This window comes from Salmo trutta, chromosome 39 (assembly GCF_901001165.1).
Source record: "Salmo trutta chromosome 39, fSalTru1.1, whole genome shotgun sequence".
NCBI classification, from domain to species: domain Eukaryota; kingdom Metazoa; phylum Chordata; class Actinopteri; order Salmoniformes; family Salmonidae; genus Salmo; species Salmo trutta.
Window position 1 is genome coordinate 2,822,068 of NC_042995.1, and position 12,967 is coordinate 2,835,034.

Here is a 12,967-nt window from a genome sequence, read left to right on the forward strand (position 1 = left end):
ATGTAACTAACAAACATTTTCCATCTGAAGTGCTTTTTATTGCAGCTCCAAAGTGCTCAGTGTCTTTGTTGGTAAGTGTTTGAGTTTTAGATCTTGTTGAAGGCAGCCACATCCATAGACTGGACATAGTCCTCAAAGGCTGTAATCTGTTCCTCCAGCTGGTCTGTTCCCACCTTGTCGTCCTCTACTACACACCCGATCTGCAGCTTCTTGATGCCATAGCCCACTGGTACCAGCTTGGCTGAAGGGTGGAAGGGAACAGATGTCAACAAGTTTTGGTGGAGACATTCTAGAGACGGCACCCAATCAAACAAGAGCAGAGTCCATGACAGATTGAGCAAGATCTACAGAAAAGTGTTTGAGACCAAGCATCCCTGCCTTCCGTGGAGTGCAGACAGACCGGGATAGTAGGAAACAAAGCAGCACTGAACCAGTTGCATTGTAACTTACCAGTGCTACTATTGACTGCTGCAGGTTAAGTGTTACTGTCCTCATGTTATTCCCAGTAATGGCTGGAATGAAACCATAGTAGTTCCATTCCAGCCTTTACCATGCGCTGTCATCCTTTCACCAGCCACCACTGTAGTGCACTCTTCCTGCACTTACACTGTCCCCAAAGCAGGCCGTCCATTGAGATGCTGCGAACACACTCCTCCAGCTTGGCCATGTCCGTCTCATCATCCCACGGTTTCACGTCAAGCAGGATCGATGACTTGGCGATGAGTGTGGGCTCTGTGGAAGAGAGATGTGCACACAGACAAACTGACCGTGAGTGTCAAGCCCTCAAAACAACCAAACAATGACCTTGTTGTCTGGCAGTACTCAGATCATAAAAAGGTGTCCATCACAAATCAGCCGAAAGATGGTGTTAGGATCATCATAGAATAGCCAGCTTTCTGAATGAGGGCAATGTTCTGTCCTTCACAGCATCACAGGACGTGCACATGTGACTTTTCTAGTCTACACTGCACAAGGTGTGTAATGTTAGCTGTGCATGACGTACTCTTTGACTTCTTGGCGGCGTAAGCTGCGATTCTCTCCTCCTTCAGCTTTTCTGCCTCTGCGTCCTCCTGCAAGGGTGAGAGGTCAAATGTCAGTGGGGTCAGCCACAACTCAACAGTAGGTGAGACACCGGGGTACTCAAACTAAAAGGTATAACATCACGAGATCATCCAACCCACCGTTTGGCTGATCATATAACCCAGTCATAGCTCAGGGGGGATGACAGCGCTATAGATTTACAGAGGTCAGCCAACTATGTTTGATGGATTTCCAACAGCCAGCCATGTTTTATTCTACAAATACATTGCCCCCATCTTCATTTATTATATGTCAGCTCACTGAAGACTCCATATAAGACAGTCATTGTCCTAGACCATTTGGGGCCAACATGGATAGCTCTGCATCTGACATGTCAGATAATTTGAATCAGCTCACCCGCTTAGGACAAAGTTTAATTCAATTCAAACCAGGAAGCAGTCACCTCTTCGTCAGAGCCAAACAGGTCCATGTCATCGTCGTCGTCCTTTGAGTCAGCAGCTGTCTTGTCCTCCACCCCGGCAGGACCATACTGACCCAGGGGCTTCTTTACTCCTGGCAGACTGCAGTGAGGGGAGGGGAAGACAGAAGTAGAAGAGAGGACAAAGGGCAGGGAAGAACAGTGAATAGAGAAAGGGTAAAGAGGGTGGGGAAAAGGCAGGGAGGGCAAGTTAACAGATGTACCAATTCATGTATTCACCCATCTTATCTTCATCTATGATCCAGATTCATCAGTACTAAAAGGTTGTGCATCAGGCAATCAGGCGAAAGATGGTGTGAAATCATCACGCAAATCCTAGATCAGTAGCGAAGGGTAACTATTAACTGGCAATTAGTGTACAACTCACCTGCCCTTCTGGTTCTGGAATGACTTGATATGGTTGTACCAGCGCAGAGCATGGCACAGGACTGTTGAGGGGGCTGAGGAGATTGCATCGAAGACAGCCACGTCAGCCTGGGAGGGCACCCACCTGCACAGGGAGGAAAGTTAGAAGTGAGCATGGAATAAAGACAATTGGATCCTAGATCTGTGCCCACAGCACATTGCAGATATAAAAGTAATGTAGTGCAGATTCCCGTGACTTTATACACTTGAAAGCCATCATGCAATTTGCAGAATACTAGCTGAGCGTTCTGGACCTTCCAATCACCCCAAATACGCCCCCGCTTAGTACCCGAGCCTCACTAAACTTCACTCAAGGTGTAGTTACGAGCTACATAACCATTTTACTTAAATACCATACAACTTCACATTGTGCACCAAGCTGTACTCCAGGGTTTACACGGTTAAATCAGGTTTGATAAAACTACAGCATCAGAATGATAATGTAACCTAGCCGAGCCATCAGTGCATTTTAATCTCGGCACCGAGAACCTAATCACCAAAATTCGACTTCCCCTCCAATCTAGCACCTTGAGGTGCAGCCGTCCGTCATTCAAACTAAGTTAGCAGCTAACGTCACGGAATAGCATTTAACACCATTACCTACTCTGGGTGTCCACAAAACCTAGCCTCGGGTTTGGCGTCTACTTTAAGGCGACACGAGTATAATAACTGAATTCAAAATCATATCCGTAAAATACTTTGCACGAAGTTCAGAAGGCTAACGTTAGCTAGAATGTCGCTTACATAGCTAATTTGCCAACTGCGACGCCATCGTCGGTTGGCTGGCTAGCTTGGTCGATAGATAAAACAAAAATGGGTAAAAATGCCTACCAACCCCTCGATGTAGCTCTTGTCGGCTAAAAAGTCGTTGAGGACCTTGAGGCCGCCAGGGGTTTTCAGATCGCCAAAGCCCATTGTTCAAGATGCTTCTGAGACCTTTACAAGACGTGCAGTGCAGGAAGAGCGAAGGAGCGAAGACGGAACACGAGGAGGATTTTATACCAGTGACGGCGCGAACCGTGTGACTCCACCTCCTTCTTCTCTCCTTCCAAGTTATTTTCTTCCATTCTAAAAATAATGTCACTTTCACCAAACTGCAGCTATAAAATTAGAGATTCTATTATTGTTTTGATAGTTTGACGTTTATACAAAAGTCTCACAAAATGCAGCATACAATCAGCATTCATCGCTCTCGTAACAATACTGTTATAATATGATACAAATAAAAATATGGCTTGCTAATGTATTTCAATATATATATCTATTAAACATCAAAGTGGTTATTTAAACAGTAAAAGCACACAAATCACGAACATATAGGAAAGCATTTCAACCGGAAGTACTAACGTTTTACGGGGTGAAAGGGCACATTATAACTCGAAACGTTAAATATCTTTATGATTGTAATAGTTTTTAACATATGCATATGTTTTATTATTATGTAAATACATGTAACTTAATTTTAAATTAAGAAGTATGGGCAAAATTAGCTATTTCTTCCTTTAATATATCGTGGTGAATCGTTCATTTTCGTTGTTGTGACGGAGATTCGCAGTAGGATTGCTAGCTAGTGCATACATAAATCGCTGTTCTGGTCAAGAAGGCCAAATAGCGACAAGGTAAGAATAAAATATCAATACTTCATTCCTATGTGACCATGCCGATTGTATAGTTTACAATCTTTGGATTTAGTAACAGCCAGCCGCTGTAAAAGCAGTGCGATGTCCCGTGTCCTTGACTTGTAGTTAGTTAACATTGAACGCTTTAACTTGCTAACCTAGAAAGCATTCAACACCAACTCGAGTGGGGAGAACGTCAACAGCTGGTCCAGGGCTAACATTAGAGATAGGGGAGACCGTTAGATATAACTTAACTGATGTGGACATGGATTCACTCATATGTTGACTGTGTGTGTGTGACAACTTCTAGCAAGGTGACAACTAGCAAGGGTGTCCGATTTTGTTACATCTTGTGTTTACAGCTCGTAACGCAGTTGTCCCTTGGCCATAGATCACCGGTAGTGGTGCACATATATGATCATAATTAATCCAACTAATGTCATTTGTTATAACATATGTAACCCATACAGTGAAGTACTCTTAGATAAGATAGCTAGAAGTCCTAGCTATAGCCACAGTAGCCAGTTAGAGATGTTTGACTTCTGCGCTCTCTCTCTTTCTAGCGTCATGTTGCGTTTGCCATCCGTTAGCCGAGCTCTAGCAGGGGCAGCCAAGGGCAGCCTGGCCCCCTCCAACAATGGTAAAGATTGTGTGTGCACCCTCAAGCTACTTGGATACATTAATGTGTTTTGAAGAGAACACTCACATTTCTCTAGGGTTTCTGGTTGCTTTGAAGTGTAATCTGTATCTGTGTTTGCAGTGCGTACCTCAGTGAGAGCTGCCAGTAACATGGTGGAGGTGTTTGTTGATGGGAAACCAGTGGAGGTGCTTCCTGGAACCACCGTGCTGCAGGTAACCTTTGCACTTTGACCTCACCCTGACCCCAATCACCCTGTAGGGTTAAACACTAGCCCTGGTGACAAATTGTGTCTGTGTGTTTTACTGTGACTGACTCATTGTATCTGTGTGTGTTTAGGCCTGTGAGAAGATGGGGGTGCAGATTCCTCGATTCTGCTACCACGAGCGCCTGTCCGTGGCTGGGAACTGCAGAATGTGTCTGGTGGAGATTGAGAAAGCCCCAAAGCTGGCGGCCGCGTGCGCCATGCCAGTGATGAAAGGCTGGAACATCCTGACCAACTCAGAGAAGACCCGCAAGGCCAGAGAGGGAGTGATGGAGTTCCTGCTGGCTAACCACCCTCTGGACTGCCCCATCTGTGACCAGGGAGGAGAGTGTGACCTTCAGGTAAACACACACTCTGGATGTGTAAATGCACGCATGCACACACACACACACACACACACACACACACACAGACTGTTGTGTTTTTGGGTTTGTTTTGTGTCTCAGGACCAGTCCATGCAGTTTGGTTCAGACCGCAGTCGTTTCTCTGAGGACAAGCGGGCTGTGGAGGATAAGAACATTGGACCACTCATCAAAACAATCATGACCCGCTGCATCCAGTGCACACGCTGCATCCGGTGAGTACTATGCTCAGTATGTCCCTCTCAGCCACTGTACTACTCTTTCCCCTCTTTGTTTGTCCTTCTCAGCCACCGTACTCCTCACTCTTTCTCACTCCCTTCAGTTGTTTAAAAAAAAAAAAATATATATATATATATATATATATATATATATACACACACTACCATTCAAAAGTTTGGGGTCACTTAGAAATGTCCTTGTTTTTGAAAGAAAAGCTTTTTTTTGTCCATTAAAATAACATAATATTGATCAGAAATACAGTGTAGACATTGTTAATGTTGTAAATGACGATTGTAGCTGGAAACGGCAGATTTCTTTATGGAATATCTACATAGGCGTACAGAGGCCCATTACCAGCAACCATCACTCCTGTGTTCCAGTGGCACGTTGTGTTAGCAAATCTAAGTTCATCATTTTAAAAGCCTAATTGATCATTAGAAAACCCTTTTGCAATTATGTTAGCACAGCTGAAAACTGTTGTTCTGATTAAAGAAGCAATAAAACTGGCCTTCTTTAGACTAGTTGAGTATCTGGAGCATCAGCATTTGTGGGTTCGATTACAGGCCAATTTCTTGCATGGAATAGCCTTCATTTCTCAGAACAAGAATAGACTGACGAGTTTCAGAAGAAAGTTCTTTGTTTCTGGCCATTTTGAGCCTGTAATTGAACCCACAAATGCTGATGCTCCAGATACTCAACTAGTCTAAAGAAGGCCAGTTTTATTGCTTCTTTAATCAGAACAACAGTTTTCAGCTGTGCTAACATAATTGCAAAAGGGTTTTCTAATGATCAATTAGGCTTTTAAAATGATAAACTTGGATTTGCTAACACAACGTGCCATTGGAACACAGGCGTGATGGTTGCTGATAATGGGCCTCTGTACGCCTATGTAGATTTTCCATTAAAAAATCTGCCGTTTCCAGCTACAATAGTCATTTACAACATTAACAATGTCTACACTGTATTTCTGATCAATTTGATGTTATTTTAATGGACAATTTTTAAAATGTTCTTTCAAAAACAAGGACATTTCTAAGTGACCCCAAGCTTTTGAATGGTAGTATTTATATAACTAGGCAAGTCAATTAATAAAAAATTCTTATTTACAATGACGGCCTACCCCGGCCAAACCAGGACGACGCTGGGCCAATTGTGCGCCGCCCTATGGGACTCCCAATCACGGCCGGGTGTGATACAGCCTGGATTTGAACCAGGGACTGTAGTGATGCCTCTTGCACTGAGACACAGTGTGTTCCTCTCTCGCTCTGCTCTGAGTGTCCTTCTCAGCCAGCGTACTCATATCTCCACTCTGTATACATTCTAATGCTAGGCCTTTGTGCACAAATGCCATGGGGTGGTATTGATCATTTGATTTGATTGTTGTTTTCTTCCCTATGCCAGTTTTGCCAGTGAGATTGCAGGTGTAGAGGACCTGGGTACCACCGGCAGAGGGAACAACATGCAGGTGGGGACGTACGTGGAGAAGATGTTCATGTCCGAGATGTCAGGAAACGTCATCGACATCTGTCCCGTAGGAGCCCTCACCTCCAAACCATACGCCTTCACCTCACGACCCTGGGAGACCAGGTACTGTGCGTGTGTTAATATATCAAGTGTGTGTTTGTAAAAAGGAAGATGAATCTACACTCTAGATCTAGTATATAGACATGATAGAGGTGTAGGCAGTACCATTGTTATGTGTGTAACCTTGCTGTGTGTTTGCAGGAAGACTGAGTCTATAGATGTGTTGGATGCAGTAGGCAGTAACATCATTGTGAGTACGCGTGGTGGAGAGGTGATGAGGGTTCTGCCCCGCCTGAACGAAGACATCAACGAGGAGTGGATCTCAGACAAGACCAGGTGAGACACAGAACCTGCCCACACCTGGTCCTAACCACACCCCTTACCTGTCTATCACCCTGCAACCAGCTGGGACTTCAATCAATATATGTATATAACGTGTGTTTGTGTGTTTGTGTGTTTGTGTGTGTGTGTGTGTGTGTATGTGTAGGTTTGCGTATGACGGTCTGAAGCGCCAGAGGCTGACCCAGCCTATGGTGAAGGACGCATCAGGACAGATGGTCCCCACATCCTGGGAAGACGTACTCACACGTGTGGCCGGAGCAGTAAGTCTATGTGTAGTGTCTGTCACTGATGTCTGTCACTCAACAGACATGTTGGACACTATAGGCAATGACATTGTTTTCAGTCTGTCTGTAGGAAGATATGAAGTGGTGTCTGTAATCTTTGTCTGTATAAAAAGTTAGTATATACAGTGCATTCCAAAGTATTCAGACCCCTTGACTTTTCCCACATTTTGTTACGTTACAGCCTTATTCTAAAGTTGATTAAATTGTTCCCCCCCCTCAATCTACACACAATACCCCATAATGACAAAGCAAAAACAGGTTTTTAGAAATGTTTGCAAATGTATTAAAAACAAACATATCACATTTACATAGGTATTCAGACCCTTTACTCAGTACTTTGTTGAGATACCTTTGGAAGCGATTACAGCCTTGAGTCTTCTTAGGTGTGACGCTACAAGCTTGGCACACCTGTATTTGGGGAGTTTTTCCCCTTCTTCTCTGCAGATACTCTCAAGCTCCGTCAGGTTGGATGGGGAGCATCGCTGCACAGATATTTTCAGGTCTCTACAGAGATGTTTGATTGGGTTCAAGTCCAGGCTCTGGCTGGGCCACCCAAGGACATTGAGACTTGTCCCAAAGCCACTCCTGCGTTGTCTTGGCTGTGTGTTTAGGGTTGTTGTCCTGTTGGAAGGTGAACCTTCGCCCCAGTTTGAGGTCCTGAGCACTCTGGAGCAGGTTTTCATCAAAGATCTCTCTGTACTTTGCTTTGTTCATCTCCATTCAGGCCAAAGAGTTCAATCTTGGTTTCGTCAGACCAGAGAATCTTGATTCTCGTGGTCTGAGAGTCCTTTAGGTGTCTTTTGGCAAACTCCAAGCTGGCTGTCATGTGCCATTTACTGAGGTGTGGCTTCCGTCTGGGCACTCTACCATAAAGGCCTGATTGGCGGAGTGCTGCAGAGATGGTTGTACTTCTGGAAGTTTCTCCCATCTCCACAGAGGAACTCTAGAGGTCTGTCAGAGTGACCATTGGGTTCTTGGTCACCTCCCTGACTAAGGCCCTTCTCCCCTGATTGCTCAGTCTGGCCGGGCGGCCAGATCTAGGAGGAGTCTTGGTGGTTCTAAACTTCTTCCATTTAATAATGACGAAGGCCACTGTGTTCTTGGGGACCTTCAATGCTGCAGAATTGTTTTGGTACCCTTCCCCAGATCTGTGCCTCAACACAATCCTGTTTCTGAGCTCTAAGGACAATTCCTTCGACCTCATGTCTTGGTTTTTGCTCTGACATGCACTGTCAACTGTGGGACTTTATATAGACAGGTGTGTGCCTTTCCAAATCATGTCCAATCAATTGAATTTACCACAGGTGGACTCCAATCAAGTTGTAGAAACATCTTAAGGATGATCAATGGAAACAGGATGCACCTGAGCTCAATTTTGAGTCTCATAGCAAAGGGTCTGAATACTTATGTAAATAAGGTATTTCTGTTTTAGTTTTGGAAAATACATTTCATAACATTTCTATAAACCTGTTTTCGCTTTGTCATTATGGGGTATTATGTGTAGCTTGAGGAAGTACATTAATTTAATCCATTTTAGAATGAGGCTGTAACGTAACAAAATGAAGGGGTCTGAATACTTTACGAATGCACTGTATGTATGTTTAGGTATCGTGTGTAATGTGTGTGTGTGTGTGTGTGTGTGTGTGTGTGTATAGTTGCAGGGAGCCCAGGGCAGTGACGTGGCAGCCATAGCTGGAGGCATGGTGGATGCAGAGGCTCTGGTGTCTCTGAAGGACCTGCTCAACAGACTGAACAGTGACAACCTCTGTACTGAGGAGGTCTTCCCTGATGCTGGGGCTGGGTGAGTCAGGGTGGGGGTCTTCCCTGATGCTGGGGCTGGGTGAGTCAGGGTGGGGGTCTTCCCTGATGCTGGGGCTGGGTGAGTCAGGGTGGGGGTCTTCCCTGATGCTGGGGCTGGGTGAGTCAGGGTGGGGGTCTTCCCTGATGCTGGGGCTGGGTGAGTCAGGGTGGGGGTCTTCCCTGATGCTCGGGCTGGGTGAGTCAGGGTGGGGGTCTTCCCTGATGCTGGGGCTGGGTGAGTCAGGGTGGGGGTCTTCCCTGATGCTCGGGCTGGGTGAGTCAGGGTGGGGGTCTTCCCTGATGCTGGGGCTGGGTGAGTCAGGGTGGAGGTCTTCCCTGATGCTGGGGCTGGGTGAGTCAGGGTGGAGGTCTTCCCTGATGCTGGGGCTGGGTGAGTCAGGGTGGAGGTCTTCCCTGATGCTGGGGCTGGGTGAGTCAGGGTGGGGGTCTTCCCTGATGCTGGGTGAGTCAGGGTGGAGGTCTTCCCTGATGCTGGGGCTGGGTGAGTCAGGGTGGAGGTCTTCCCTGATGCTGGGTGAGTCAGGGTGGAGGTCTTCCCTGCCACTGGGGCTGGTTAAATCAGGGAGGGAGGGGGGAGGTAGGAAAGGCTGGGGGAGCGGGCAGAGTTAGTGGGGAGGGAGGGGAAGAATAAGGGTGTGGGAGTAAGGGGGGAGAGAAGGGGAAGGAGTTAGTGGGAGTGAGTGTTGTATGTTGTGTCATGGTTAGATTATGGTTGGTTATGGTACATTAATAATAGTTTGAATTATGTTTAGTAATGGTATGTTATTAAAAGGTTGGCTCATGGTTAGTAAAAGGTTGTATTGTGGTTTGTGTAGCTCTGACCTGCGTTCCAACTACCTGCTGAACTCTCGGATCAGTGGCATTGAGGAAGCTGACCTGCTGCTACTTATAGGAACCAACCCTCGCTACGAGGCCCCACTCTTCAATGCACGCGTCCGCAAGAGGTACACAAACACACACACATCTAAACTCACTCAAACACACACACACCTAAACATGGGCTACACACACACACACACACACACACACACACACACACACACACACACACACACACACACACACACACACACACACACACACACACACCAATCCTTGCTGTGAGGTCCCACTTTCTTCAACAGATGTATCCAAAAGTGCAACCTGCACAAACACACACACATCAATTAGATGTCTGCAGCACACACACACACACCAACCTGCAGTAGGAAGCCTCCCTCACCATCTCCCCTCCCCTCTCAGCTGGTTGCATAATGAGTTGAAGGTGTCTGTGGTGGGGAGCAGTGTGGATCTGAGTTACACTTACGACCACCTGGGAGAGTCCACTCAGGCGCTGCAGGACATCGCTAACGGAACACACCCCTTCTGCCAGGTAACCACGGCCACCACAGACCGGGAAGGGATTGGCGGGGGTGGGGGGGGGGCAGTCGGCGGGAGCGGGGGTTGTATTGTTGTTGATAGAAATGTTGTAACCAACATTGTTACAGATAGGAATGACATGAATAGACCTGACATGATTGGTCATTCTGCATGACAGAGAAGCACGTCTGTTCTAGAATCTAGTCAATGTATATCTGCCTTCCATAATGGTGTGTACTACTGGATGTGATCCAGCTCTGTTTGTGGTTATGCAATGCCCTAACCTTTCCCCGGTCCCTCTCTCTCTCTCTCCTCCAGGTGCTCGCGCAGGCCAAGCGGCCGGTAGTGGTGGTGGGCAGTGCCTCTCTTCAGAGGGAGGATGGAGGAGCCATCTTGAGCTCTGTGCAAACCATCGCCCAGAATGCCAGGGCCAGCAGCGGAGTGGAGGAGGGCTGGAAGGTCCTCAATGTGCTGCACAGGTTAGCATGCTAAAGCCATCTCTGGGCTAACTTCTAGTCGCATTTAGCATCCAGCTATTACTAGCATTTAGTATATAGCTAATATTAGCATTTAGCATCTAGCTTTTACTAGCATTTAGCATACAGCTAACAACTTAGTCTATCCCTACTAGCATCCAATCATCTCTGTGTGTGTGTCTACTAGCGCCCAATCATCTTTTTGTCTATCTGCAGGGTAGCCAGTCAGGTGGCAGCCCTGGACCTGGGCTACAAGGCGGGGGTGGAGTCTATCCGTAAAGCCCCGCCCAAGGTTCTGTTCCTGCTAGGAGCTGACGGAGAATGCATCACCAGACAGGACCTGCCTAAAGACTGCATGATCATCTACCAGGGTACACACCTATCTACACGCACACACAAGACTGCATGATCATCTACCAGGGTACACACCTATCTACACACACACACAGGACAGCATGTTCATTTATCAGGGTAGAACAGCCAGTGCACTTCCCATGACACACACAATTGTCATGCTATATACAGCATATGTATGGTATATGTGTATCGTTGCCAGGTCACCATGGAGACGTGGGTGCCACCATGGCTGACGTCATCCTGCCCGGCGCGGCGTACACGGAGAAGAACGGAACATACGTCAACACAGAGGGGAGGAGTCAACAGACACGCGTGGCCGTCACCGCGCCCGGCATGGCCAGGGAGGACTGGAAGATCATCAGAGCCATCTCCGAGGTACACACACACCCTCATATAAATGTATTGAAGACGCTGTGTGTGTGTGTGTGTGTGTGTGTGTGTGTGTGTGTGTGTGTGTGTGTGTGTGTGTGGGGTTGTATATGTAACTGTGTGTGTTGCAGCTGGTGGGGCTGACTCTGCCCTATGACTGTGTGTGTGTGGTTGTATATGTAACTGTGTGTGTTGCAGCTGGCGGGGCTGACTCTGCCCTATGACTCTGTGGATGAGGTGAGGGGTCGGCTGGCCGAGGTTTCTCCTAACCTGGTCCGCTACGACGACGTTGAGGAAGCCAACTACTTTAAACAGGCCAACCAACTCTCACAGGTAACCCTTAACCTTTTACCCCTAACCTCAAACTCTCACAGGTCAGAACATAACCTTGAACATTCCACCCCTTAACTGACTTTTCTTTACGGTCAGCTGTTATGAAATCATAAATGGAGACTGTGGTCTTTGACATGGAAATTGAGAGCATACTCAACTGTCCTTTATTTCTCTGTCTCTCAGGCTGTGAATCAGACTCTTCTAGCAAATCCTCTCATCTCTCCTCAGCTGACAGCTAAAGACTTCTATATGACAGGTATGTATAATGTATCATAGCACAGCTGTGAATGTGTTTGTCAGACTGATGAGAGGGTGGAATGCACATGGATAACTGGTGGGATCCTTTCGTCACTTGTGTGAGTGTGAGTGTGTGTGTAACATTCTCTCTCTCTCCCATAGATCCCATTAGCAGAGCGTCTCAGACCATGGCCAAGTGTGTGAAGGCCGTCACAGAGGGAGCTGACGCCGTCGATGAACCATCCATCTGCTGAACTCATACGCACACACTCAGACAGCCCAAAACGCACACTCAGACAGCCCAAAACGCACACTCAGACAGCCCAAAACGCACACACTCAGACAGCCCAAAACGCACACACTCAGACAGCCCAAAACGCACACACTCAGACAGCCCAAAACGCACACACTCAGACAGCCCAAAACGCACACACTCAGACAGCCCAAAACGCACACACTCAGACAGCCCAAAACGCACACACTCAGACAGCCCAAAACGCACACACTCAGACAGCCCAAAACGCGCACACACAGTCAGACAGCCCAAAACACGCACACACAGTCAGACAGCCCAAAACACGCACACACAGTCAGACAGCCCAAAACACGCACACACAGTCAGACAGCCCAAAACACGCACACACAGTCAGACAGCCCAAAACACGCACACACAGTCAGACAGCCCAAAACACGCACACACAGTCAGACAGCCCAAAACACGCACACACAGTCAGACAGCCCAAAACACGCACACACAGTCAGACAGCCCAAAACACGCACACACAGTCAGACAGCCCAAACACGCACACACAGTCAGACAGCCCAAAACACGCACACAC

General features: G+C 47.1%; 2 protein-coding genes across 2 annotated transcripts; one reads left to right on the forward strand and one right to left on the reverse strand.

The window, feature by feature from the left end:
* Nucleotides 1-16: 16 nt before the first annotated feature.
* Nucleotides 17-2,909, reverse strand: LOC115179643 (elongation factor 1-beta). Its single transcript, XM_029741290.1, has 6 exons — nt 2,760-2,909; nt 1,887-2,009; nt 1,484-1,601; nt 1,004-1,070; nt 607-732; nt 17-241 (listed from the first exon to the last, which is right to left on the reverse strand). Exons 1-6 carry the CDS (start codon nt 2,837-2,839, stop codon nt 87-89), a joined length of 669 nt encoding a protein of 222 aa, XP_029597150.1. The 5' UTR covers nt 2,840-2,909; the 3' UTR covers nt 17-86.
* A 528-nt stretch (nt 2,910-3,437) lies between these two features.
* On the forward strand, nt 3,438-12,649 carry LOC115179641 (NADH-ubiquinone oxidoreductase 75 kDa subunit, mitochondrial). Its single transcript, XM_029741285.1, has 17 exons — nt 3,438-3,543; nt 4,107-4,183; nt 4,304-4,395; nt 4,520-4,786; nt 4,892-5,022; nt 6,428-6,613; nt 6,752-6,886; nt 7,038-7,152; nt 8,832-8,977; nt 9,813-9,941; nt 10,240-10,369; nt 10,675-10,835; nt 11,049-11,203; nt 11,389-11,564; nt 11,757-11,891; nt 12,075-12,147; nt 12,291-12,649. Exons 2-17 carry the CDS (start codon nt 4,111-4,113, stop codon nt 12,380-12,382), a joined length of 2,196 nt encoding a protein of 731 aa, XP_029597145.1. The 5' UTR covers nt 3,438-3,543; nt 4,107-4,110; the 3' UTR covers nt 12,383-12,649.
* The last annotated feature ends 318 nt before the right edge of the window (nt 12,650-12,967 follow it).